The sequence below is a fragment of the Biomphalaria glabrata genome, chromosome 15 (assembly GCF_947242115.1).
Source record: "Biomphalaria glabrata chromosome 15, xgBioGlab47.1, whole genome shotgun sequence".
NCBI lineage: Eukaryota > Metazoa > Mollusca > Gastropoda > Planorbidae > Biomphalaria > Biomphalaria glabrata.
Genome location: NC_074725.1, coordinates 16,007,935 through 16,031,797, shown reverse-complemented (window position 1 = coordinate 16,031,797; position 23,863 = coordinate 16,007,935). Strand labels below are relative to the sequence as shown.

General features: G+C 42.5%; 2 protein-coding genes across 6 annotated transcripts in view; both read right to left on the bottom strand.

The window, feature by feature from the left end:
* Positions 1–8,855: 8,855 nt before the first annotated feature.
* On the bottom strand, positions 8,856–18,452 carry LOC129923215 (stimulated by retinoic acid gene 6 protein-like). Of its 4 annotated transcripts, XM_056013305.1 has the most exons (10): positions 18,211–18,452; positions 17,985–18,090; positions 16,713–16,859; positions 14,985–16,261; positions 13,732–13,789; positions 11,820–11,905; positions 11,189–11,322; positions 10,831–10,997; positions 9,954–10,159; positions 8,856–9,059 (listed from the first exon to the last, which is right to left on the bottom strand). In XM_056013305.1, exons 4-10 carry the CDS (start codon positions 15,050–15,052, stop codon positions 8,975–8,977), a joined length of 804 nt encoding a protein of 267 aa, XP_055869280.1. In that variant the 5' UTR covers positions 15,053–16,261; positions 16,713–16,859; positions 17,985–18,090; positions 18,211–18,452; the 3' UTR covers positions 8,856–8,974. The 4 variants fall into 4 exon arrangements, with proteins under 4 accessions (XP_055869280.1, XP_055869279.1, XP_055869281.1 ...); XM_056013304.1 differs by lacking the exon at positions 16,713–16,859; XM_056013307.1 differs by lacking the exon at positions 16,713–16,859 and having other exon boundaries at positions 8,986–9,059; positions 9,942–10,159.
* A 2,631-nt stretch (positions 18,453–21,083) lies between these two features.
* The window catches only part of LOC106055704 (receptor for retinol uptake stra6-like), a 31,044-nt gene continuing 28,264 nt past the window's right edge, over positions 21,084–23,863 (bottom strand). For both annotated transcript variants that reach the window (XM_056013144.1, XM_056013145.1), the window contains one exon: positions 21,084–22,586. In XM_056013144.1, the coding sequence (XP_055869119.1) occupies positions 22,443–22,586 (144 nt within the window). In that variant the 3' untranslated portion in view covers positions 21,084–22,442. The remainder of the gene's footprint in view (positions 22,587–23,863) is intronic.

The following is a 23,863-nucleotide window of genomic DNA, read 5'->3' as shown; positions in this document are numbered from 1 at the left end:
CAAGATCCACAAGGCTCGCCAAGTCTGCACGACCATATTACAAGGCTCGCCAAGTCTGTACGACCATATTACAAGATCCACAAGGCTCGCTAAGTCTGCACGACCATATTACAAGGCTCGCCAAGTCTGTACGACCATATTACAAGGCTCGCCAAGTCTGTACGACCATATTACAAGATCCACAAGGCTCGCCAAGTCTGCACGACCATATTACAAGGCTCGCCAAGTCTGTACGACCATATTACAAGGCTCGCCAAGTCTGTACGACCATATTACAAGATCCACAAGGCTCGCCAAGTCTGCACGACCATATTACAAGGCTCGCCAAGTCTGTACGACCCTATTACAAGGCTCGCCAAGTCTGTACGACCATATTACAAGATCCACAAGGCTCGCTAAGTCTGCACGACCATATTACAAGGCTTGCCAAGTCTGTACGACCATATTACAAGGCTCGCCAAGTCTGCACGACCATATTACAAGGCTCGCCAAGTCTGCACGACCATATTACAAGATCCACAAGGCTCGCCAAGTCTGCACGACCATATTACAAGGCTCGCTAAGTCTGTACGACCCTATTACAAGGCTCGCCAAGTCTGTACGACCATATTACAAGATCCACAAGGCTCGCTAAGTCTGCACGACCATATTACAAGGCTTGCCAAGTCTGTACGACCATATTACAAGGCTCGCCAAGTCTGCACGACCATATTACAAGGCTCGCCAAGTCTGCACGACCATATTACAAGATCCACAAGGCTCGCTAAGTCTGTACGACCATATTACAAGGCTCGCCAAGTCTGTACGACCATATTACAAGGCTCGCTAAGTCTGTACGAACATATTACAAGGCTCGCCAAGTCTGTACGACCATATTACAAGATCCACAAGGCTCGCTAAGTCTGCACGACCCTATTACGAGATCCACAAGGCTCGCCAAGTCTGCACGACCCTATTACGAGATCCACAAGGCTCGCCAAGTCTGCACGACCCTATTACGAGATCCACAAGGCTCGCCAAGTCTGTACGACCATATTACAAGATCCACAAGGCTCGCTAAGTCTGCACTACCCTATTACGAGATCCACAAGGCTCGCCAAGTCTGCACGACCATATTACGAGATCCACAAGGCTCGCCAAGTCTGCACGACCCTATTACGAGATCCACAAGGCTCGCCAAGTCTGTACGACCATATTACAAGATCCACAAGGCTCGCTAAGTCTGCACGACCCTATTACGAGATCCACAAGGCTCGCCAAGTCTGTACGACCCTATTACGAGATCCACAAGGCTCGCCAAGTCTGCACGACCATATTACAAGGCTCGCCAAGTCTGCACGACCATATTACAAGGCTCGCCAAGTCTGCACGACCCTATTACGAGATCCACAAGGCTCGCCAAGTCTGTACGACAATATTACAAGGCTCGCCAAGTCTGCACGACCCTATTACAAGGCTCGCCAAGTCTGTACGACCCTATTACGAGATCCACAAGGCTCGCCAAGTCTGTACGACCCTATTACGAGATCCACAAGGCTCGCCAAGTCTGTACGACCATATTACAAGGCTCGCTAAGTCTGTACGACCATATTACAAGGCTCGCCAAGTCTGTACGACCCTATTACAAGGCTCGCCAAGTCTGCACGACCATATTACGAGATCCACAAGGCTCGCCAAGTCTGCACGACAATATTACGAGATCCACAAGGCTCGCCAAGTCTGTACGACCATATTACGAGATCCACAAGGCTCGCCAAGTCTGCACGACCATATTACAAGATCCACAAGGCTCGCCAAGTCTGTACGACCATATTACAAGATCCACAAGGCTCGCCAAGTCTGCACGACCATATTACAAGATCCACAAGGCTCGCTAAGTCTGTACGACCATATTACAAGGCTCGCTAAGTCTGTACGACCATATTACAAGATCCACAAGGCTCGCTAAGTCTGTACGACCATATTACAAGATCCACAAGGCTCGCCAAGTCTGCACGACAATATTACAAGATCCACAAGGCTCGCCAAGTCTGTACGACCATATTACAAGATCCACAAAGCTCGCCAAGTCTGCACGACCATATTACAAGATCCACAACGCTCGCCAAGTCTGCACGACCATATTACAAGATCCACAAGGCTCGCCAAGTCTGTACGACCATATTACAAGATCCACAAGGCTCGCCAAGTCTGTACGACCATATTACAAGATCCACAAGGCTCGCTAAGTCTGTACGACCATATTACAAGATCCACAAGGCTCGCCAAGTCTGTACGACCATATTACAAGATCCACAAGGCTCGCTAAGTCTGTACGACCATATTACGAGATCCACAAGGCTCGCCAAGTCTGCACGACCATATTACAAGATCCACAAGGCTCGCCAAGTCTGCACGACCATATTACAAGATCCACAAGGCTCGCTAAGTCTGTACGACCATATTACAAGGCTCGCTAAGTCTGTACGACCATATTACAAGATCCACAAGGCTCGCCAAGTCTGTACGACCATATTACAAGATCCACAAGGCTTTCTAAGTCTGTACGACCATATTACAAGGCTCGCCAAGTCTGCACGACCATATTACAAGATCCACAAGGCTCGCTAAGTCTGTACGACCATATTACGAGATCCACAAGGCTCGCTACGTCTGTACGACCCTATTACAAGGCTCGCCAAGTCTGTACGACCATATTACAAGATCCACAAGGCTCGCCAAGTCTGTACGACCCTATTACAAGGCTCGCCAAGTCTGCACGACCCTATTACAAGATCCACAAGGCTCGCCAAGTCTGCACGACCATATTACAAGGCTCGCCAAGTCTGCACGACCCTATTACAAGATCCACAAGGCTCGCCAAGTCTGTACGACCCTATTACAAGGCTCGCCAAGTCTGTACGACCATATTACAAGATCCACAAGGCTCGCTAAGTCTGCACGACCCTATTACAAGATCCACAAGGCTCGCCAAGTCTGCACGACCATATTACAAGATCCACAAGGCTCGCCAAGTCTGCACGACCATATTACAAGATCCACAAGGCTCGCCAAGTCTGCACGACCATATTACAAGATCCACAAGGCTCGCCAAGTCTGCACGACCATATTACAAGATCCACAAGGCTCGCCAAGTCTGCACGACAATATTACAAGATCCACAAGGCTCGCCAAGTCTGCACGACAATATTACGAGATCCACAAGGCTCGCCAAGTCTGCACGACAATATTACAAGATCCACAAGGCTCGCCAAGTCTGCACGACAATATTACAAGATCCACAAGGCTCGCCAAGTCTGCACGACCATATTACAAGGCTCGCCAAGTCTGCACGACCCTATTACAAGGCTCGCCAAGTCTGCACGACAATATTACGAGATCCACAAGGCTCGCCAAGTCTGCACGACCCTATTACAAGGCTCGCCAAGTCTGCACGACCCTATTACAAGGCTCGCCAAGTCTGCACGACCCTATTACAAGGCTCGCCAAGTCTGCACGACCCTATTACAAGGCTCGCCAAGTCTGTACGACAATATTACGAGATCCACAAGGCTCGCTAAGACTGCACGACCATATTACAAGGCTCGCCAAGTCTGCACGACAATATTACGAGATCCACAAGGCTCGCTAAGACTGCACGACCATATTACAAGGCTCGCCAAGTCTGCACGACCCTATTACAAGGCTCGCCAAGTCTGCACGACCCTATTACAAGGCTCGCCAAGTCTGCATGACAATATTACGAGATCCACAAGGCTCGCTAAGACTGCACGACCATATTACAAGGCTCGCCAAGTCTGCACGACAATATTACGAGATCCACAAGGCTCGCCAAGTCTGCACGACCCTATTACAAGGCTCGCCAAGTCTGCACGACCCTATTACAAGGCTCGCCAAGTCTGCACGACCCTATTACAAGGCTCGCCAAGTCTGCACGACAATATTACGAGATCCACAAGGCTCGCTAAGACTGCACGACCATATTACAAGGCTCGCCAAGTCTGTACGACAATATTACGAGATCCACAAGGCTCGCTAAGACTGCACGACCATATTACAAGGCTCGCCAAGTCTGCACGACAATATTACGAGATCCACAAGGCTCGCCAAGTCTGCACGACCCTATTACAAGGCTCGCCAAGTCTGCACGACCCTATTACAAGGCTCGCCAAGTCTGCACGACCCTATTACAAGGCTCGCCAAGTCTGCACGACCCTATTACAAGGCTCGCCAAGTCTGCACGACCCTTTTACAAGGCTCGCCAAGTCTGTACGACAATATTACGAGATCCACAAGGCTCGCCACGACTGCACGACCATATTACAAGGCTCGCTAAGTCTGTACGACAATATTACGATATCCACAAGGCTCGCCAAGTCTGCACGACAATATTACGAGATCCACAAGGCTCGCCAAGTCTGCACGACAATATTACAAGGCTCGCTAAGTCTGTACGACAATATTACGAGATCCACAAGGCTCGCCAAGTCTGCACGACCATATTACAAGGCTCGCTAAGTCTGTACGACAATATTACGAGATCCACAAGGCTCGCCAAGTCTGCACGACAATATTACGAGATCCACAAGGCTCGCCAAGTCTGCACGACCATATTACAAGGCTCGCTAAGTCTGCACGACAATATTACGAGATCCACAAGGCTCGCCAAGTCTGCACGACCATATTACAAGATCCACAAGGCTCGCCAAGTCTGCACGACCATATTACGAGATCCACAAGGCTCGCCAAGTCTGCACGACCATATTACAAGATCCACAAGGCTCGCCAAGTCTGCACGACAATATTACGAGATCCACAAGGCTCGCCAAGTCTGCACGACCATATTACGAGATCCACAAGGCTCGCCAAGTCTGCACGACAATATTACGAGATCCACAAGGCTCGCCAAGTCTGCACGACAATATTACGAGATCCACAAGGCTCGCCAAGTCTGCACGACAATATTACGAGATCCACAAGGCTCGCCAAGTCTGCACGACAATATTACGAGATCCACAAGGCTCGCCAAGTCTGCACGACCATATTACGAGATCCACAAGGCTCGCCAAGTCTGTACGACAATATTACGAGATCCACAAGGCTCGCCAAGTCTGTACGACCATATTACAAGATCCACAAGGCTCGCTAAGTCTGCACGACCATATTACAAGATCCACAAGGCTCGCTAAGTCTGTACGACCATATTACAAGATCCACAAGGCTCGCCAAGTCTGCACGACAATATTACAAGATCCACAAGGCTCGCTAAGTCTGTACGACCATATTACAAGATCCACAAGGCTCGCTAAGTCTGTACGACCCTATTACAAGGCTCGCCAAGTCTGTACGACCATATTACAAGGCTCGCCAAGTCTGCACGACCATATTACAAGGCTCGCCAAGTCTGTACGACCATATTACAAGATCCACAAGGCTCGCCAAGTCTGTACGACCATATTACAAGGCTCGCCAAGTCTGTACGACCATATTACAAGATCCACAAGGCTCGCTAAGTCTGCACGACCATATTACAAGATCCACAAGGCTCGCTAAGTCTGTACGACCATATTACAAGGCTCGCCAAGTCTGTACGACCATATTACAAGATCCACAAGGCTCGCCAAGTCTGTACGACCATATTACAAGGCTCGCCAAGTCTGTACGACCCTATTACAAGGCTCGCCAAGTCTGCACGACAATATTACGAGATCCACAAGGCTCGCCAAGTCTGCACGACAATATTACAAGATCCACAAGGCTCGCCAAGTCTGCACGACAATATTACAAGATCCACAAGGCTCGCCAAGTCTGCACGACCATATTACAAGGCTCGCCAAGTCTGCACGACCCTATTACAAGGCTCGCCAAGTCTGCACGACAATATTACGAGATCCACAAGGCTCGCCAAGTCTGCACGACCCTATTACAAGGCTCGCCAAGTCTGCACGACCCTATTACAAGGCTCGCCAAGTCTGCACGACCCTATTACAAGGCTCGCCAAGTCTGCACGACCCTATTACAAGGCTCGCCAAGTCTGTACGACAATATTACGAGATCCACAAGGCTCGCTAAGACTGCACGACCATATTACAAGGCTCGCCAAGTCTGCACGACAATATTACGAGATCCACAAGGCTCGCTAAGACTGCACGACCATATTACAAGGCTCGCCAAGTCTGCACGACCCTATTACAAGGCTCGCCAAGTCTGCACGACCCTATTACAAGGCTCGCCAAGTCTGCATGACAATATTACGAGATCCACAAGGCTCGCTAAGACTGCACGACCATATTACAAGGCTCGCCAAGTCTGCACGACAATATTACGAGATCCACAAGGCTCGCCAAGTCTGCACGACCCTATTACAAGGCTCGCCAAGTCTGCACGACCCTATTACAAGGCTCGCCAAGTCTGCACGACCCTATTACAAGGCTCGCCAAGTCTGCACGACAATATTACGAGATCCACAAGGCTCGCTAAGACTGCACGACCATATTACAAGGCTCGCCAAGTCTGTACGACAATATTACGAGATCCACAAGGCTCGCTAAGACTGCACGACCATATTACAAGGCTCGCCAAGTCTGCACGACAATATTACGAGATCCACAAGGCTCGCCAAGTCTGCACGACCCTATTACAAGGCTCGCCAAGTCTGCACGACCCTATTACAAGGCTCGCCAAGTCTGCACGACCCTATTACAAGGCTCGCCAAGTCTGCACGACCCTATTACAAGGCTCGCCAAGTCTGCACGACCCTTTTACAAGGCTCGCCAAGTCTGTACGACAATATTACGAGATCCACAAGGCTCGCCACGACTGCACGACCATATTACAAGGCTCGCTAAGTCTGTACGACAATATTACGATATCCACAAGGCTCGCCAAGTCTGCACGACAATATTACGAGATCCACAAGGCTCGCCAAGTCTGCACGACAATATTACAAGGCTCGCTAAGTCTGTACGACAATATTACGAGATCCACAAGGCTCGCCAAGTCTGCACGACCATATTACAAGGCTCGCTAAGTCTGTACGACAATATTACGAGATCCACAAGGCTCGCCAAGTCTGCACGACAATATTACGAGATCCACAAGGCTCGCCAAGTCTGCACGACCATATTACAAGGCTCGCTAAGTCTGCACGACAATATTACGAGATCCACAAGGCTCGCCAAGTCTGCACGACCATATTACAAGATCCACAAGGCTCGCCAAGTCTGCACGACCATATTACGAGATCCACAAGGCTCGCCAAGTCTGCACGACCATATTACAAGATCCACAAGGCTCGCCAAGTCTGCACGACAATATTACGAGATCCACAAGGCTCGCCAAGTCTGCACGACCATATTACGAGATCCACAAGGCTCGCCAAGTCTGCACGACAATATTACGAGATCCACAAGGCTCGCCAAGTCTGCACGACAATATTACGAGATCCACAAGGCTCGCCAAGTCTGCACGACAATATTACGAGATCCACAAGGCTCGCCAAGTCTGCACGACAATATTACGAGATCCACAAGGCTCGCCAAGTCTGCACGACCATATTACGAGATCCACAAGGCTCGCCAAGTCTGTACGACAATATTACGAGATCCACAAGGCTCGCCAAGTCTGTACGACCATATTACAAGATCCACAAGGCTCGCTAAGTCTGCACGACCATATTACAAGATCCACAAGGCTCGCTAAGTCTGTACGACCATATTACAAGATCCACAAGGCTCGCCAAGTCTGCACGACAATATTACAAGATCCACAAGGCTCGCTAAGTCTGTACGACCATATTACAAGATCCACAAGGCTCGCTAAGTCTGTACGACCCTATTACAAGGCTCGCCAAGTCTGTACGACCATATTACAAGGCTCGCCAAGTCTGTACGACCATATTACAAGATCCACAAGGCTCGCCAAGTCTGCACGACCATATTACAAGGCTCGCCAAGTCTGTACGACCATATTACAAGATCCACAAGGCTCGCCAAGTCTGTACGACCATATTACAAGGCTCGCTAAGTCTGTACGACCCTATTACAAGGCTCGCCAAGTCTGTACGACCATATTACAAGATCCACAAGGCTCGCTAAGTCTGCACGACCATATTACAAGATCCACAAGGCTCGCTAAGTCTGTACGACCATATTACAAGGCTCGCCAAGTCTGTACGACCATATTACAAGGCTCGCTAAGTCTGTACGACCATATTACAAGATCCACAAGGCTCGCCAAGTCTGTACGACCATATTACAAGGCTCGCTAAGTCTGTACGACCATATTACAAGATCCACAAGGCTCGCTAAGTCTGTACGACCATATTACAAGATCCACAAGGCTCGCTAAGTCTGTACGACCCTATTACAAGATCCACAAGGCTCGCTAAGTCTGTACGACCATATTACAAGATCCACAAGGCTCGCTAAGTCTGTACGACCATATTACAAGATCCACAAGGCTCGCTAAGTCTGTACGACCATATTACAAGGCTCGCCAAGTCTGCTCGACCATATTACAAGGCTCGCCAAGTCTGCACGACCCTATTACAAGATCCACAAGGCTCGCCAAGTCTGCACGACAATATTACGAGATCCACAAGGCTCGCCAAGTCTGCACGACAATATTACAAGATCCACAAGGCTCGCCAAGTCTGCACGACAATATTACGAGATCCACAAGGCTCGCCAAGTCTGCACGACAATATTACAAGGCTCGCTACTGGCAATCAAATCAAACATTTAGGGAGACAGAAGAAGCGATTGGAAGACAACGTCCAAGAATTGACAAGCCTAAAAGAGGATTGGAGAGACCCATTCAATTTTTGAGGGCTTGTGAAAGTGAATCATTTAAATTTAATCTGTATAGCAGACGTAATTCTACTACTCCTCAACATAATATTAACGAATGTTTGAAATAACGTCAACCCCACTTAATGTCCATTAACAAAGTGTTACAATGTAGAAGATAACTACTAACCTTTTTGTCTGTGGTAGAATAGTCGCCAGAATTGCTCGAAGAAACAAGCATTTATTTTGCTGACAATGCTGACAGGCTCTCTGTCAATAGAACGGAATTTTTTTAAAGTTATTGAGTTTACACAAATAATACTTGGCCAATACATAACTTATATATTTCTTTGCTTTAAAATTAAGCTTAAATTATAAATATAGATTAAAGAATAAAAGCCGCAAGTAGAAAAAGAAAGTGATCCACATAGGCCACAATACGTACAATAGGCTGAAGTTTCAACTGTGATAATAATAATAAGGCTTGTCTTTGAGTCCGAAGATTAGTGAGGAGAGCAGTATTTCCCGTGGCTGCGCAGCCCCAGCTGTGACCTACATATTTTGCCACATCCAAGAAAAGCATAACCATTGTCCGCAAGTCGTCGATTTAGATTTTCTTTTCTGCAGAGGATTTATCCTGAGTGACCTCCAGCTGTCTCGTTCTGTGGCCGCATGCAACCAGGTGCTCTCTTCTATGTCAGCCAAGGAAAGTTGACGCCTAAGCTGGTCTTTGAAGCGTTTCAACTGTAGCCAAAATTGAACTATACATTATTTATTTTTTCCGCCATGTAATTAAAGGATGATCAGTATCATTAATTGATTCATCTCGAGCTCAACTCCTGATAAGACTTGGATAACGAACCTTAATATTCATGAGACGTCCCTAGTCCCTGTTCACCTAACTCTAAAGGATATCTGACGTTGGGTTGGAAAAGAAAATGCGGTCGATTGTGTGCTGGCCACATAACACCCTCGTCAACTACCAACCATAAGAACAGATAAGCTTGACATCATTTGACTCATGGGTCTGAAAGGGGACTTTTTTTTTTTACTTTATTTATTCAATATTTAGATGACACATGTCATGTAGTATTGTCTTTTCGCCTTCGTTACAGTTATTGACATTTACAGTTTGTGTGTGTGTTTTCTTACAAGGTCACTCACGCTTTTCGTTCCGTTTTCCTCAGCAGGTTTCGGACATGTCGACCTTGGTAAGAGTCACGGACTTGCTCCAGCGTTCTCTCCAAACTGTTTCCGGTGTTGACATTAACAAAGTAATTCCCTTTCTTGAATGCCCAGACAAACTTGACTGGCAAAGAGATACAGAGGAAGGCCCTGCAGAGCACACTGGGAAGAAATCTCATTATCTCCTGGAATAGGAAGCAAAGACTTTATTCCTGAAAGAGTATTACCTGCAGAGACTTTGACATACCCAAAAAAATGTAGTGGTAAAATTATTTTCTTTCTAAAACAAAGCTTACATGAAGTTTAATTGCATCAGTTAGTTTGGATCCGTCATGTAATAAAATTTGTAATAGATCTAGACTAACAATAATAAATCTGTGCGATTAGAAATATTTTTAACAATTGTTTTTGATCAGCTATATTTCACGCTTTTAGCTTTCTCACTGCGCTATGATCCTATCACTTGTCTGGACCAGCTGGGAAAGTGGGTGGGGGTGAAAGAAGGGAGGTAACTGTGACTATTACCGTGATCGCTCTTTAAATGCGTTTAAAAATAATTAGATCAACTCAATTGGGACTCAAGTGCTCAAATCTCCTCAAGCCAGCGAAACGTTTATAGAAATAGAAGGTCTCATAGCTCTCCATTGTTAGTTTCAAACTTTTAAGCGACGACCTAATTCTCTACGCAAAGTATACAGTGGACTAACTACAAGACGAAATTATACACAATTTTAACTTGACCCGAGATTAGGTGTGGGAGAAATAAAGTGTACAAACTTTTTACCAGACAAACACGAGTTGATCTAATCTTTGTAATAGCAAAGAGTTAGCTGTGTCTTCATTGTATTAGACTAACCTGTGTTTCGCTGGCGCAATAGATGAGACTCATAACATCAATGATGAAGAAAACCCAGACGTACAGCGATCCAAGCGCGTATCCGAAAGCTGTTCTCAGGGCCAGGCAGGCGAAGATGGGGAAGAACACCATCCCGTAAATCAGCATGGACAATAAAGCGATCAATGCTGTCGAGATAGAATTATAAAAGACATTAAAGCAATCAGAGCCGTCTAAATGGATTTTCATTTCTTTCATAATTAATGTGATTAATCTGCTAATGCCAAATAGGCATTCATACAACATATGTGATGTAGATACTTATACATAGATAAGTGGGGGAACTGTTACATGAAATACAATACAATTAAATGCTTACATGTTAATGAAATTGGTCCTTCGTAGTTGATCGCTAATTGTCTTTGAAGTGTGATTTGATAAACCAAAAACGCCGTGGCCCCGAAAGCTGCACAGTAAGACAACCTGGACAGTCTTGTCAAAGTATCCATAGGACTTGAGAGGGAAAGAAGTTATATTTCCTTTTTATTTAAAAGTAATTCAACTAGCAATAACAAAACAAATGTCAACACATCCGCGGACATAGAAAGACGATTTTAACCTCCGCTGTCTTGCGGCTTTGGCCAAACAAGTGAAAGGTTTTTGGAGCCAATAATGAGTAAATGTCAGCAGTCTATGATCCTTATCTATGAATCTGAATGGGATAAGTGCACTGATGGTAGTCAGAATTGTTTAAAATACTTTTTGGAAGAAAATGTCAAACAAAGTAGTAATTTTCATATTTCGTTCAAATCAATTTTGGCTAAACTTTTTGGCTGGACAAGTTTGTGTTAATCTGCAAGAATTCGTTGTAATTGTTTTAAAGGTGGTGTATACCAGGTAGGATAAATTAGGACAACAACCAGATAATATTATCAATCTTAAGTGCAATGTTTCCTTAACAATTTTTAGCTAAAACTAAATTATTTATTTGTGTCAACAGTAGAACTTACTAAATTAATGCAGGGCGGCCTTTGAAGAAACTGGTCCATGTTTGCGTTCGTTGTTTTGTGAGAGCCATCATCAGGGTTAGGCAGAACTAAATACAACAAAGTATCATGTATTACAACTATTGGCACAATTCATGTTAGAACTCTATCAATATAATTCCATATTGTTACGAACCTCACTATCCAGGCTCTCTGCAAACTGCACCACACGACACCAACTTAAAGAACTTGACAACTCAGGGCTCCAAAGTAACGTAACACTTTAATAGTTGAATAAATAAAAGCCAATACTGTACAATTGGCAACACGTACACTGTACAAATATCTCTCCGATAACACCGTATCAACTCTTGCACTGGCCTCTCCGTCTCGTTCCGGGCTTGCACTGGGTTCAACAGTTCAGGACTGACTTAACACACTAGGCTCGTTGTGTCGGACTCGATCGCAGACCAAGATCAAGACGCCAGCCGTCTCAACTGTACTTGACAGTACTCCGCACTGAACCGTCGTAATGCTCCGTACAGAACCACACCGCTGAACTGTGCTGTAGTCGACCGGACTGTAGTGAACCGGGCTCCGAACCCCTGCCGTGAACCGTCTTGACTGCGACACCTCCGCTCTTATATAGGGTCCCTACTGGCCTTCTCGAACCGGACAGAACGCCGCTCGACGTTTCTAGGTGGTCAGATGACTACAACTCTCGTGACGCTCCTGAGCTCTGTTCACGACGTCGATCCTTCCCGGACCGCCGTCGATCCTTCCCGAACCGCCGTGTTGACACTCGTCTCGGCTGACCGTTGTAACTCGTCACGGTTGACCGCTCGTCTAGCGCTGGCCTGGGGCGATTTGCGTCGGCTGACTACACTCACACCACTACCCCCATCTGTGCCACCACCAGGTTTATAACAATATGATAGGACTACTTCATACAAGATCATGTTTATAGTTCGAATCTAAATAGCTGTTCAGACTAGCTCTAAATGCAAATGACAACATGATATAAATACATTTAGGTTTTTATTTTTGAAGTAGACCAAGATGACCCTCAGAGCAGGCGCAAGAAAGCTTTGCCACAACTTTGTGTTGATCAGAACGCGACACTGCTCTTTGGTGAATGTTTGCTGCCAAGTGGGAAGAACTAACCATTAAGTGCGACGTCATGCTGGTGTACGTTTTGAGGATGAAGTTACTGGATATCTTTCTCAATGATAGTCAAAGACTAAAGTTGTCCAGGAATGCATATGATGTGAAGAAGATATCCTGTTTCAATGATTACACGTTCGATATAAAGCCACAAAGATAGAGACAGAGAGAGAGAGAGAGACAGAGAGAGAGAGAGACAGAGAGAGAGAGAGAGAGACAGAGAGAGAGAGAGAGACAGAGACAGAGAGAGAGAGAGACAGAGAGAGAGAGAGACAGAGAGAGACAGAGAGAGACAGAGAGAGAGAGAGACAGAGACAGAGAGAGAGAGAGAGACAGAGAGAGAGACAGAGAGAGAGACAGAGAGAGAGACAGACAGAAAGGAAAAACTATTTGAGTAGTTCAAGCTTCTATTGGACAGCGTGCGACACTGATCTCAGGTTTCCTTCTTTATAATCTGCTCAGAACAACTGCTGACTGGGAAGAGTGTAGAGATTTGCTTAGGCGAGCCATCACATCACCCCAACCAAGCAAGTCTAGGAAGAGATGTTCAATTCTAATTCTCAACACTTTCAATTTAACGGATCACACATTTTGTGATGCGATCTTATGTATATATTTCTTAAAACTTTTTCGCTTGGCCTCTTAAGTCACATGAGAAGTTTTAAAGAGAAAAGATCATCTCTCGGGACATACAAAAAAAAGCCATAAATGCCGTACTAAAATGTCAAATAAATACTAGAATGTCACATATCTACAAGAATGTAGTACTTACTGCTGGGATCAAAGAAAACTGGTAAAATAGAGTTTCGTCCACAGCTGAAGAACAATCTCTGTATAAAAAGACAAAATGTTGGATCACTGTTATTGAGTGTATGTGCGTGTTTATGGTGTAACCACGAGAAAAGGGGAGCGGATGGTTTTGTTCGTGTAGGTTGAATAGTTTATGATGAATAAGAAACGAGGGGCTCTAAGTAACAAATAATTTTTTTTTAAATTACTTTTAAAAAAAATTATGTTGAATAAAATTGCTTGAATCAAACATGTAACAATAACCAATACATTTAGGATAACCGACACTAAATTTGTCCTATTGAAAATATTTTTTACTGCAATTTTAATGCCTATGGTTTGATCACTTTTGTGGTCAAGTGGGGGAGGTAGAAAGGGGGGGGGTTCTGGGAGAAGGCTTTGTACTTCTCCTTTTACAAAAACTATTTTTGACTAAAGTTGCTCGTGTCAGAGCTCAAGGTCTGGAGTCTAGATTATGGACTCAAGTCATTCTATTTCTTATAACAAATTTACAGTTTTATAGTTTTAAAAGTGTATAGTTAAACATTTTTAGCGAACGACCCAATTCTCTACACAAGATTTAGTTGTACTAGTTGCTTGAAGCTACTAACCAAACGACAGAAAAACAGCAAGCATGATGAAACACAAAATTCGAAATATTTGATTATTGTGTCCAATAAGATGATTAATACAATGGTTGATATTATAACACATGATCTTATTATTGACATTATTTAGTCATTACGATACTGGCCTACTTTTCAACAGATATTTCATGAAATGTTCAGGTCTTGAAACAAATCTCACAATGACAGACTCTCTCAAACATTTGGGGAAAAAAACTATAAATAGCTAGCTTATTGGTGTAGGAAGCGGTGATGAGTTAGGTTTTTCCAAAGGTTCAGGGTTACTTGTATGCACTTGTTTAGAACCGCGGAATCAAATATTCTAAAGCTCTATCAGTTTGTAGAACAAAACAAAATACTTTTCCATATAGAGGAAGCGTTACACTTGCAACCTATGAGTAGGGACTCAGTAGCGACACAATAGAGACATAGAAAGTCTCAGTAGAGACACAGTCGGAACACGGTATAGACACAGTAAGGACACGGTATAGACACAGTAGGGACACGGTATAGACACAGTACGGACACATATCTGTGTAAGAGATTATTGAGTCTCAAAGGTTTTTAACATTGGTGTATATAATACGCTAATGAAAGTAAAAGGACTTACTCAATTCTACTTTGAGAGCCACTGAGAGAGTTTAGAAAGTAGAGAAAGTCGTTGAGTGTTCGAGGCATCTTGATGGGATCACTGCAGTCAGTTTGGTGGGATCACTGCAGTCAACTTGATGGGATCACTCACTGCAGTCAGCTTGGATTGATCACTCACTGCAATCAACTTGATGGGATCACTCACTGCAGTCAGCTTGATGGGATCACTACAGTCAACCTGATGGGATCACTACAGTCAACGTGATGGGATCACTGCAGTCAACTTGATGGGATCACTGCCGTCAACTTGGTGGATCACTACAGTCAACTTGATGGGATCACTGCAGTCAACGTGATGAGATCACTACAGTCAACTTGATGGGATCACTGCAGTCAACTTGATGGGATCACTACAGTCAACTTGATGGGATCACTACAGTCAACTTGTTGTTCACTGCAATCAACTTGATGGGATCACTACAGTCAACTTGATGAGATCACTTCAGTCAACTTGATGGGATCACTGCAGTAAACTTGATGGGATCACTGCAGTCAACTTGATGGGATCACTGCAGTCAACTTGATGAGATCACTTCAGTCAACTTGATGGGATCACTGCAGTGAACTTGTTGTTCACTACAGTCAACATGATGAGATCACTGCAGTTAACGTGATGAGATCACTGCAGTAAACTTGATGGGATCACTGCAGTCAACGTGATGAGATCACTGCAGTCAACGTGATGAGATCACTACAGTCAACTTGATGGGATAACTGCAGTCAACGTGATGAGATCACTGCAGTCAACGTGATGAGATCACTACAGTCAACTTGATGGGATCACTACAGTCAACTTGATGGGATTACTACAGTCAACTTGATGGGATCACTGCAGTCAACTTGATGGAATCACTGCAGTCAACTTGATAGATTCACTGCAGTCAATTTGGTAGGATGAGTGCAGTCAACTTTGTGAAATCACCCCAGTCTTTGTGGTGGAATCATTGTAGTTAAGTTTCTGACGTTGGTGTAGTCAGCTTGGTGAGATTGCTGCAGTCAATTTGGTGTGATCACTGTAGTCTACCTTTTTGGTGTCACTGTAATCAGATTATTGGGATTACTTCAGTCAACTTTATAGTGTTGCTGTTATCAGTTTGTTGGGATCAATGTAGTCAACTTTATGATGTCACTGTGGTCAGCTTAATGTGCTCACTCTAGTATCCTAAACGTTATGGTGTGACTGTTCTCATTTTGATATCATGACTGCAGGCAGCTTATTGTGATCACTACGGTCAGCTATGGAAAATACAAATTTAATACAGTAGCTACGGCGTCGCGATAGACAATTAACAGTATAGTCAATGTATACACAAATGTATAGGCATTCTTTTTATCTGTTGCTGCTGTCGGGGCTAATATTGTTCATATTTATTTCAGAAACAGGTTAGCTTATTCCAGTAGTGAGTAGACTCGAACCAATTTAGTTTCATATAATGAGATAGTAATCATTTAGACCAGTGGTTCCCAAACTTTTTTTCCTTAATGGAACACTTCGCACATTATCAGTATTTCGCGGAACACTTTATTTTGTTTAGAGAAGTTAATTCACGTGGTGGCCTACTATTTAATTATTCCATATTTCCATTAGCTACTCAGGCCTCGCAAAATCCCAGTGTTCCGCGGAACACAGTTTGGGAAACACTGATTTAGACCAAAAAAATGACATCCAAATGGATCACTTACTAACCTCTACACTACACTTGACTCACTGACTTGACTGGCACTTCCCAAGTCTATAATGTTTGGAGTATTTTCTGTCACTATGTGGCCATGCCATCCTCTCCTCTTACCCACACCAGACCACTTAGCTGTCTAAAGGATGTATCTTTTTTTTCTGTATGAATGTTGAGAAACAACATGCCCTAAAGTTTAGTGTTTGGCCTTTTTTTTTTTTTTGAAGCGCGGTGGCTGAGTGGTAAAGCGTTTGGCTTACGAACCGAAGTCCCGGGTTCAAATCATGGTGAAGACTGGGATTTTGAATTTCGAGATCTTTGGGCGCCTCTGAGCCCACCCAGCTCTAATGAGTAACTGGCATTAGTTGGGGAAAATTGAAGGCCATTGGTCGTTGTGCTGGCCACATGACACCCTCGTTAACCGTGGGCCACAGAAACAGATGACCTTTACAACATCTGCCCTATAGACCACAAGGTCTGAAAAGATAACTTTACTTCTTCTTGTTGGTGTTTCTATGTGGTCTATTTGGATGTGTGTATTTATCTACTGGGGCTAGGATCTTAAAACAACAAAACCCGCCCTTGCTCTTATCACTCAAGCTTAATATTATATGTTAATATATATGTCTCTCACGTTCTTTTCTAGTATATACACTGGCCCATCCCTTCCTTATCATGTAGATTGATAGTTCTCTACTATTTGACAGCCCATTACACTAAAATATGTGATTTTTGTATTTTAAAAGTCAGTGCCTCTGAATCCTTGCTAGTTGACCTTGTCACATAAAGTTAGAACGGACATACAAGTAAGGGTAGACTACTGTGACTAACAACTATACTTTAACGTTGGAGAGGAACAAGTGCTGTGGGTATTTAAAAACAACAACAATAAACACTTTATGGCTGGAGTGCTTCTTGATCACGTGGCCTTAATGTACTAAAGCGTGGCAAGGACCTAAGCTTTAAGATATATTTGATATTTGAAATAATTAAAACTGATGATTGAAAACTTTGTAAATGTCTGATCATTTTATTTTCAATTTGGAATCTACAAACGTTGTAAATGTTTTGTGCTATGGACCATTCACAAGAAAGAGTGTTTAATTTTCTCAATTTCACTTTTTTATATATGTAAATCTATCCTTCTATCTATCTATCTTAGTTTCTTTCTATCTATGTAATTTATCCATGTAATCTATCTATGTAATCGATCGATCTATCTATCTATCTATCTATCTATCTATGTATCTGTGATATCATATCATATCATGTATCAATTTACTTACCAAACTATTGTAGACGATTTCAGGATGAAATATTGATCAAGAAACAACAACATTACAATTGGTCTTTCTCATTACATGTATTGTGTTTCCAATCTTCCAAATTTATCTACAATTTTTACTTGCAAGATTTTCGAACAAAAAAAGTTTCAATGAATAAATTTCAGTTCATAAATGCCACAAAACTTTCATCATTTCGACCTCAAATTTCTTCAAATCAAAAACTTACGTGCTAGAGAGTTAGAGCTCATATGTAGTAATGCTTCTGAGTTCCGATAGTTTTGTATGACTTGAATATCTGTTGATTTTCCTATTTTCTAAGTTTAATTTTGGTATTAAAACTGGTTCACATTTCTCTGTATAATTTCATAGGCAGTCTTCACTAGTAGTCGGCCGTCTTGTTACTTTCACCTATCATACACACAGAGAGAGAGAGAGAGAGAGAGAGAGAGAGAGAGAGAGTACACAGCATAAAAGGACAGTGCGTGAGACGGAACTACTTTTAAAATTGCGATGTTTTGAGTGTCGGAAGTGTAGGCCAGTTAATCATCTTGACAGAAAAAAAAAGAGTACCTATATGGAAACTGTTTTTTTTTTAAATGAACTCTTATAACAGGAAATGCTGTTCTCGCTAGAAATAAAAAAAAAAAAACATTTGACTCATTCGATCGGTCGTAAAATTATGGTTTTCTATAATTATAATGTTTTGTTTGGTGTAATGCACAAATTGTAAGACAAATTTCCTTATGGATAGCAAAGATTATTATTCTTATTTATTATTAAATGCAGGGGCGCACTGGCTATATGGGCATTTGGGCAAATGCCCGGTGGGCCGGTACCAAAATGGGCTGGCTGGGCCACCGAAATGGCCACATTGATGCCACTTTGAAACATCAAATTTTTAGAGGTTTTATAATATTCTCTAATATTAAAGGCACTCTGTTTAAAAACAAATATTTCACATACACTACAGTGTAGCACTATTTTAATTTAACAAATGTTCCGAAATAATGTAATAGCTTTCATTCGTAGACAGTGCTACTAGTAGGCTTCATCCTTTAAGGGCCCACACCTTTAGCGATTTAAAAGAAACATACGGCCTAAGTTTCTTATTAAGATATAGAGTTCACTGTATACATTCACATCAATATTAACATAATGACTTTGAGGACAAAAGTTGACCTAGAAATGGATGCCCATCATAGGATATAGAACTTGTAGGCCAGATTATATAGAAATGCCCGGGCCTATTTTGACACCCAGTCCGCCCCTGATTAAATGTTATACATTCCCATAGCAATTATTTACTAAATGTTATTAAAATCATATACAAATTAAAGATTTTATAAGATGTCTCTCTCTCTTTCCCTCTCTCTGTCTCTCTCCCTCTTTGTCTATCTCTCTCCAGCTTTGTCACTCTACTCAGGGCCGGTCTTGACTAATTGGAGGCCTTAGGCGAAGTAAATTTGGTGGTACAAACTAAACAAAAAAAAGTATTAAAGAGAAAGGAAAAAATAAAATTACCCAATTTATTAAAAACCTGCCCTCATATATTTATATAGTCAAATAACTGAAATTCATATATCGCAATTTCCGTAGTAGAGAGATAGACTAGTAAACAGTAGATATGGTCCAAGTTTCCGCCCTAGGATGCTGCCGCCCCTGCTCTACTTCCCTTTCTCCCTCTTTCTCTGTCAATCTCTCCCCTTCTCTCTCTTTAATATGAAATGAGAAAAGAACATGTCAAATGTTAATTAAACTAGTCAATGAATTCCACTGTAGAATACTTCAGACCAAAACAAGTTGAAGCTAAATATCAACACAGTTACAGCTCAGTTCTTTATAGTCTCCCCACTCGACTTTGTCTAAAACTAACTGTCAAAATCTCACTCGTTTCGAGCCAACTAGACCTACACTTGTCTTTGCTAATCCTCTACAAACCCAGATGACCAATCCAACAGTTCATCCACGTTTTTTTTTCTCCTCTACCTCACCCCCCCCCCCTCTTCCCTATCATTCTCCTGTCCAATCAAACGTTGTCTATTGCATTGGTAGTGTGCCGTTAATTCAATGCTTTTATATTTGTACTTATATTCAAAAAGACACAACAACCAATGTGTGATGGGGGATGATTGTAATGATAGCTGCTAAATACTGCTGAGTATCGTTGTAATTACACAGAAAATAAATAAACACATTGAGAAACTTCAATTTACTTTTAGCTTTAATTGAACTCAACTCAACTCCAATCTCTTTTAATAAATAAGATTTTCCTTCCACAAGGCTACTTTGCAACTGTCACGTGACAATGTGCCGACATCCCTTGATGTATGGTCAATGCTACTCCATCTCAGCCTGTAAGATCAGGTGTTCAGACAGTGACAGTATGCGTAATTTAAAGGTCCAGCTTGCTTTTATACCTACTTTCAACTCTTTTGTTGTGGCTTGTTTACAAACACTTGTCTTTTGTGAATGCAGGAAATCGTAATTTTAGTTTATTGTTAAGTCTTAAATGGTACATAAGTGTAAGTCTTCTTCGACACATCAGGTGGTATCAAATTGACAGTTTTGGTGAATGCAGTCAATCGGATCCTGAGCCAGGTCGTGCTGTTTTCGTGCTGGACTGTCGTTCGGACTTACCGATGGTCCCGGGTTCAAACCCTGTCCGCTCCCATCCCCCGTCGTCCTGCGGGAGGTTTGGACTAGGAAGTAAATTATCTTGAATTCTGAAGAAACATCCGAAACATGGAAAACACAAACAAAACAAAAAGGAGGAAATGTGACTCAGAGTTCGATGATTTAGTGGCAGACTTTAAGAGGGCCTCGACTTCATTTTCTAATACAGATAGTCTAGAAATGACACAAGGCAGGAAGTGACTAGTCGTGCGGTATGTGCGGAATGTGCGAAATGTGCGGTATGTGCGTTGGACTATCTTTTGGCAGTCTGTCTGGTCACGAGTTCATACCCTGCCCGCTGCCATCCCCCGTCGTCCTGCAGGAAGTTTGGGCTAGGATGTAGATAGTCTGTATATGTATGTCACTGCACAATCTGGGCATGGGGTGCAACAGTTCCACGTACATTTGCTCAAACACTTCAACATCTACAGTTGCACCAGATTTTTATTAGCTCCTCAAAATCTGACCACATTTGAGCATTTACAGTAACTGAGACAATCTAAATGAAATGGAAAACAGAAACGTAACAACAAAATATCGCAGTGCTAAAGTAGTCCACCATCTGATGATTAATTGTATCAAAAGTAAAAAATACAATCTTATAATGTAGTTATTGAAGAACTACAGGTACAAAGTGAAAGATATGGCAGCATTGTTTTCTCACACTGGAGTTCATCAACTCATATGTTTGGGATAGCAAAGTGCTTGGAGGATGCAGGGATAAATATCCTTCTTGTCCTGTTCTTGTATTGAGTCGACATATTTTGAAGTGGTCAGAAAGAGGCATACATATTTAGGTTACTATATCGCTGGAAACATGCTATCAAACGAACAGATTGTGGAAAATGTCAAAAATTTGAATTTAAAGCTAAAGATTTTTTTGTTTTGTTTTTTTTTAAACATGTAAAATTATACAATACAATACAAAGAAAGTATTTGACACCAGTTGGTACAATGAGCATTGAAATAGTTCTCGTGATGTTGTGTCATTACTATGTGTAAATGTATAAATCCCAAGTGATCTCTTTCAGTTAAATAGAAGAATGAAAATAGGATGAAGCTGTGATAATCAAATCTTTTGGTGGAAGCTGAAATAATAAGCTCTTGTATTCCTAGATTTTTAAAGCTAGGATTGGGTGAAGGTATTCTCGTATGAGGAAGTGTTAAGTTTATTTGTAGTACAGACATACGAAACGAATGCAAATATTGTTGAAAATTTGACAAAATGAATGTTCTGGAAAATAATTATTACAATGAATTTTCTGATGGATCTTGCTGTTTGCTTCTTATACAAGAAAATGGTAATTAGTTTTATTGAATTGATGTCTATGATTTATAATAGGGAAGATGTTAGATTAGTGTAGGGAGTGGTGTTTTTTTTTTTCATTGAACGTTCGGTATTCAACGAGCTTGTCTAACACAATGGGACGGCGGGTACGGTCGGAGAAGAGCGTGGTGTGAATGTGCAATGATACAAAGGTATGATTCAACAGAAACGAGTGCAGAAAGAAGGAATCTGGTTCAAAGTGTATTCACATAATAGATGTCATAGACATGTGTGCATTTAGTTAACATGCTATCAAAGTATACAATGAACACAAGCCGCTGCCCGTTGACTTGCCTGTAGACAGTAGTGTCCAGATATGTAGACTTGTCTTTAACAGAGTTGATAAAATGCCTTTCAAACCAAGACATGAATGCAATGCTAATTATATAACACGTTCTGATATGAGACTGATTGTTCGAATTCAATATCTATGACTAAAAAAGTTTGTGTTTGCTGTGTCAAGGCTTGTTCTCTCTCTCCATCTCCTCTTGGAGTTTGACCAAATCAAAGTCTGTGATGGGTTTGTCACTGATCGGTATCTTAAGACCTTCTTTCTCGGCTTTCCTTTTTAACTGGATAAAACCTTTTCTGTACATTCTCACCTGTGGATAGAAATGTGGAAAATAGTTTTATATGATATATTCTACTGTTTTTTTTAATAACTAGTTCATTAGCTCAGTGACAAAAATGTCGACCAAGACTATGACAAGACTAAGACAAGACTATGACAAGACTAAGACAAGACTATGACAAGACTATGACAAGACTATGACAAGACGATGACAAGACTATGACGAGAAGATGACAAGACTATGACAAGACGATGACAAGACTATGACAAGACTATGACAAGACTATGACAAGACTTATGACAGGAAGATGACAAGACTATGACAAGACTATGACAAGACTATGACAAGGCTATCACAAGAAGATGACAAGACGATGACAAGACTATGACAGGACTATGACAAGACGATGACAAGACTATGACAAGACTATGACAAGACTATGACAAGACTATGACAAGACTATGACAAGAAGATGACAAGACTATGACAAGACTATGACAAGACTATGACAAGACAGTGACAAGACTATGACAAGACTATGACAAGAAGATGACAAGAAGATGACAAGACTATGACAAGAAGATGACAAGACAGTGACAAGGACAAGAAGAAGACAAGACAATGACAAGGACAAGAAGAAGACAAGACAATGACAAGGACAAGAAGAAGACAAGACAGTGACAAGGACAAGAAGAAGACAAGACAATGACAAGGACAAGAAGAAGACAAGACAGTGACAAGGACAAGAAGAAGACAAGACAATGACAAGGACAAGAAGAAGACAAGACAATGACAAGGACAAGAAGAAGACAAGACAATGACAAGGACAAGAAGAAGACAAGACAGTGACAAGGACAAGAAGAAGACAAGACAATGACAAGGACAAGAAGAAGACAAGACAGTGACAAGGACAAGAAGAAGACAAGACAATGACAAGGACAAGAAGAAGACAAGACAATGACAAGGACAAGAAGAAGACAAGACAATGACAAGGACAAGAAGAAGACAAGACAATGACAATGACAAGAAGAAGACAAGACAATGACAAGGACAAGAAGAAACAAGACAATGACAAGGACAAGAAGAAGACAAGACAGTGACAAGGACAAGAAGAAGACAAGACAGTGACAAGGACAAGAAGAAGACAAGACAGTGACAAGGACAAGAAGAAGACAAGACAATGACAAGGACAAGAAGAAGACAAGACAATGACAAGGACAAGAAGAAGACAAGACAATGACAAGGACAAGAAGAAGACAAGACAGTGACAAGGACAAGAAGAAGACAAGACAATGACAAGGACAAGA

Coding starts and splice junctions, on each gene's coding strand:
- LOC129923215 (XM_056013305.1), bottom strand. CDS start 15,052: ATGCCTCGAACACTCAACGACTTTCTCTACTTTCTAAACTCTCTCAGT. Junction 11,906..13,731: donor AGTTTTCTTTGATCCCAGCA/GTAAGTACTACA, acceptor TGTTGTATTTAG/TTCTGCCTAACCCTGATGAT. Junction 10,160..10,830: donor ATTGCGCCAGCGAAACACAG/GTTAGTCTAATA, acceptor TTCCTATTCCAG/GAGATAATGAGATTTCTTCC.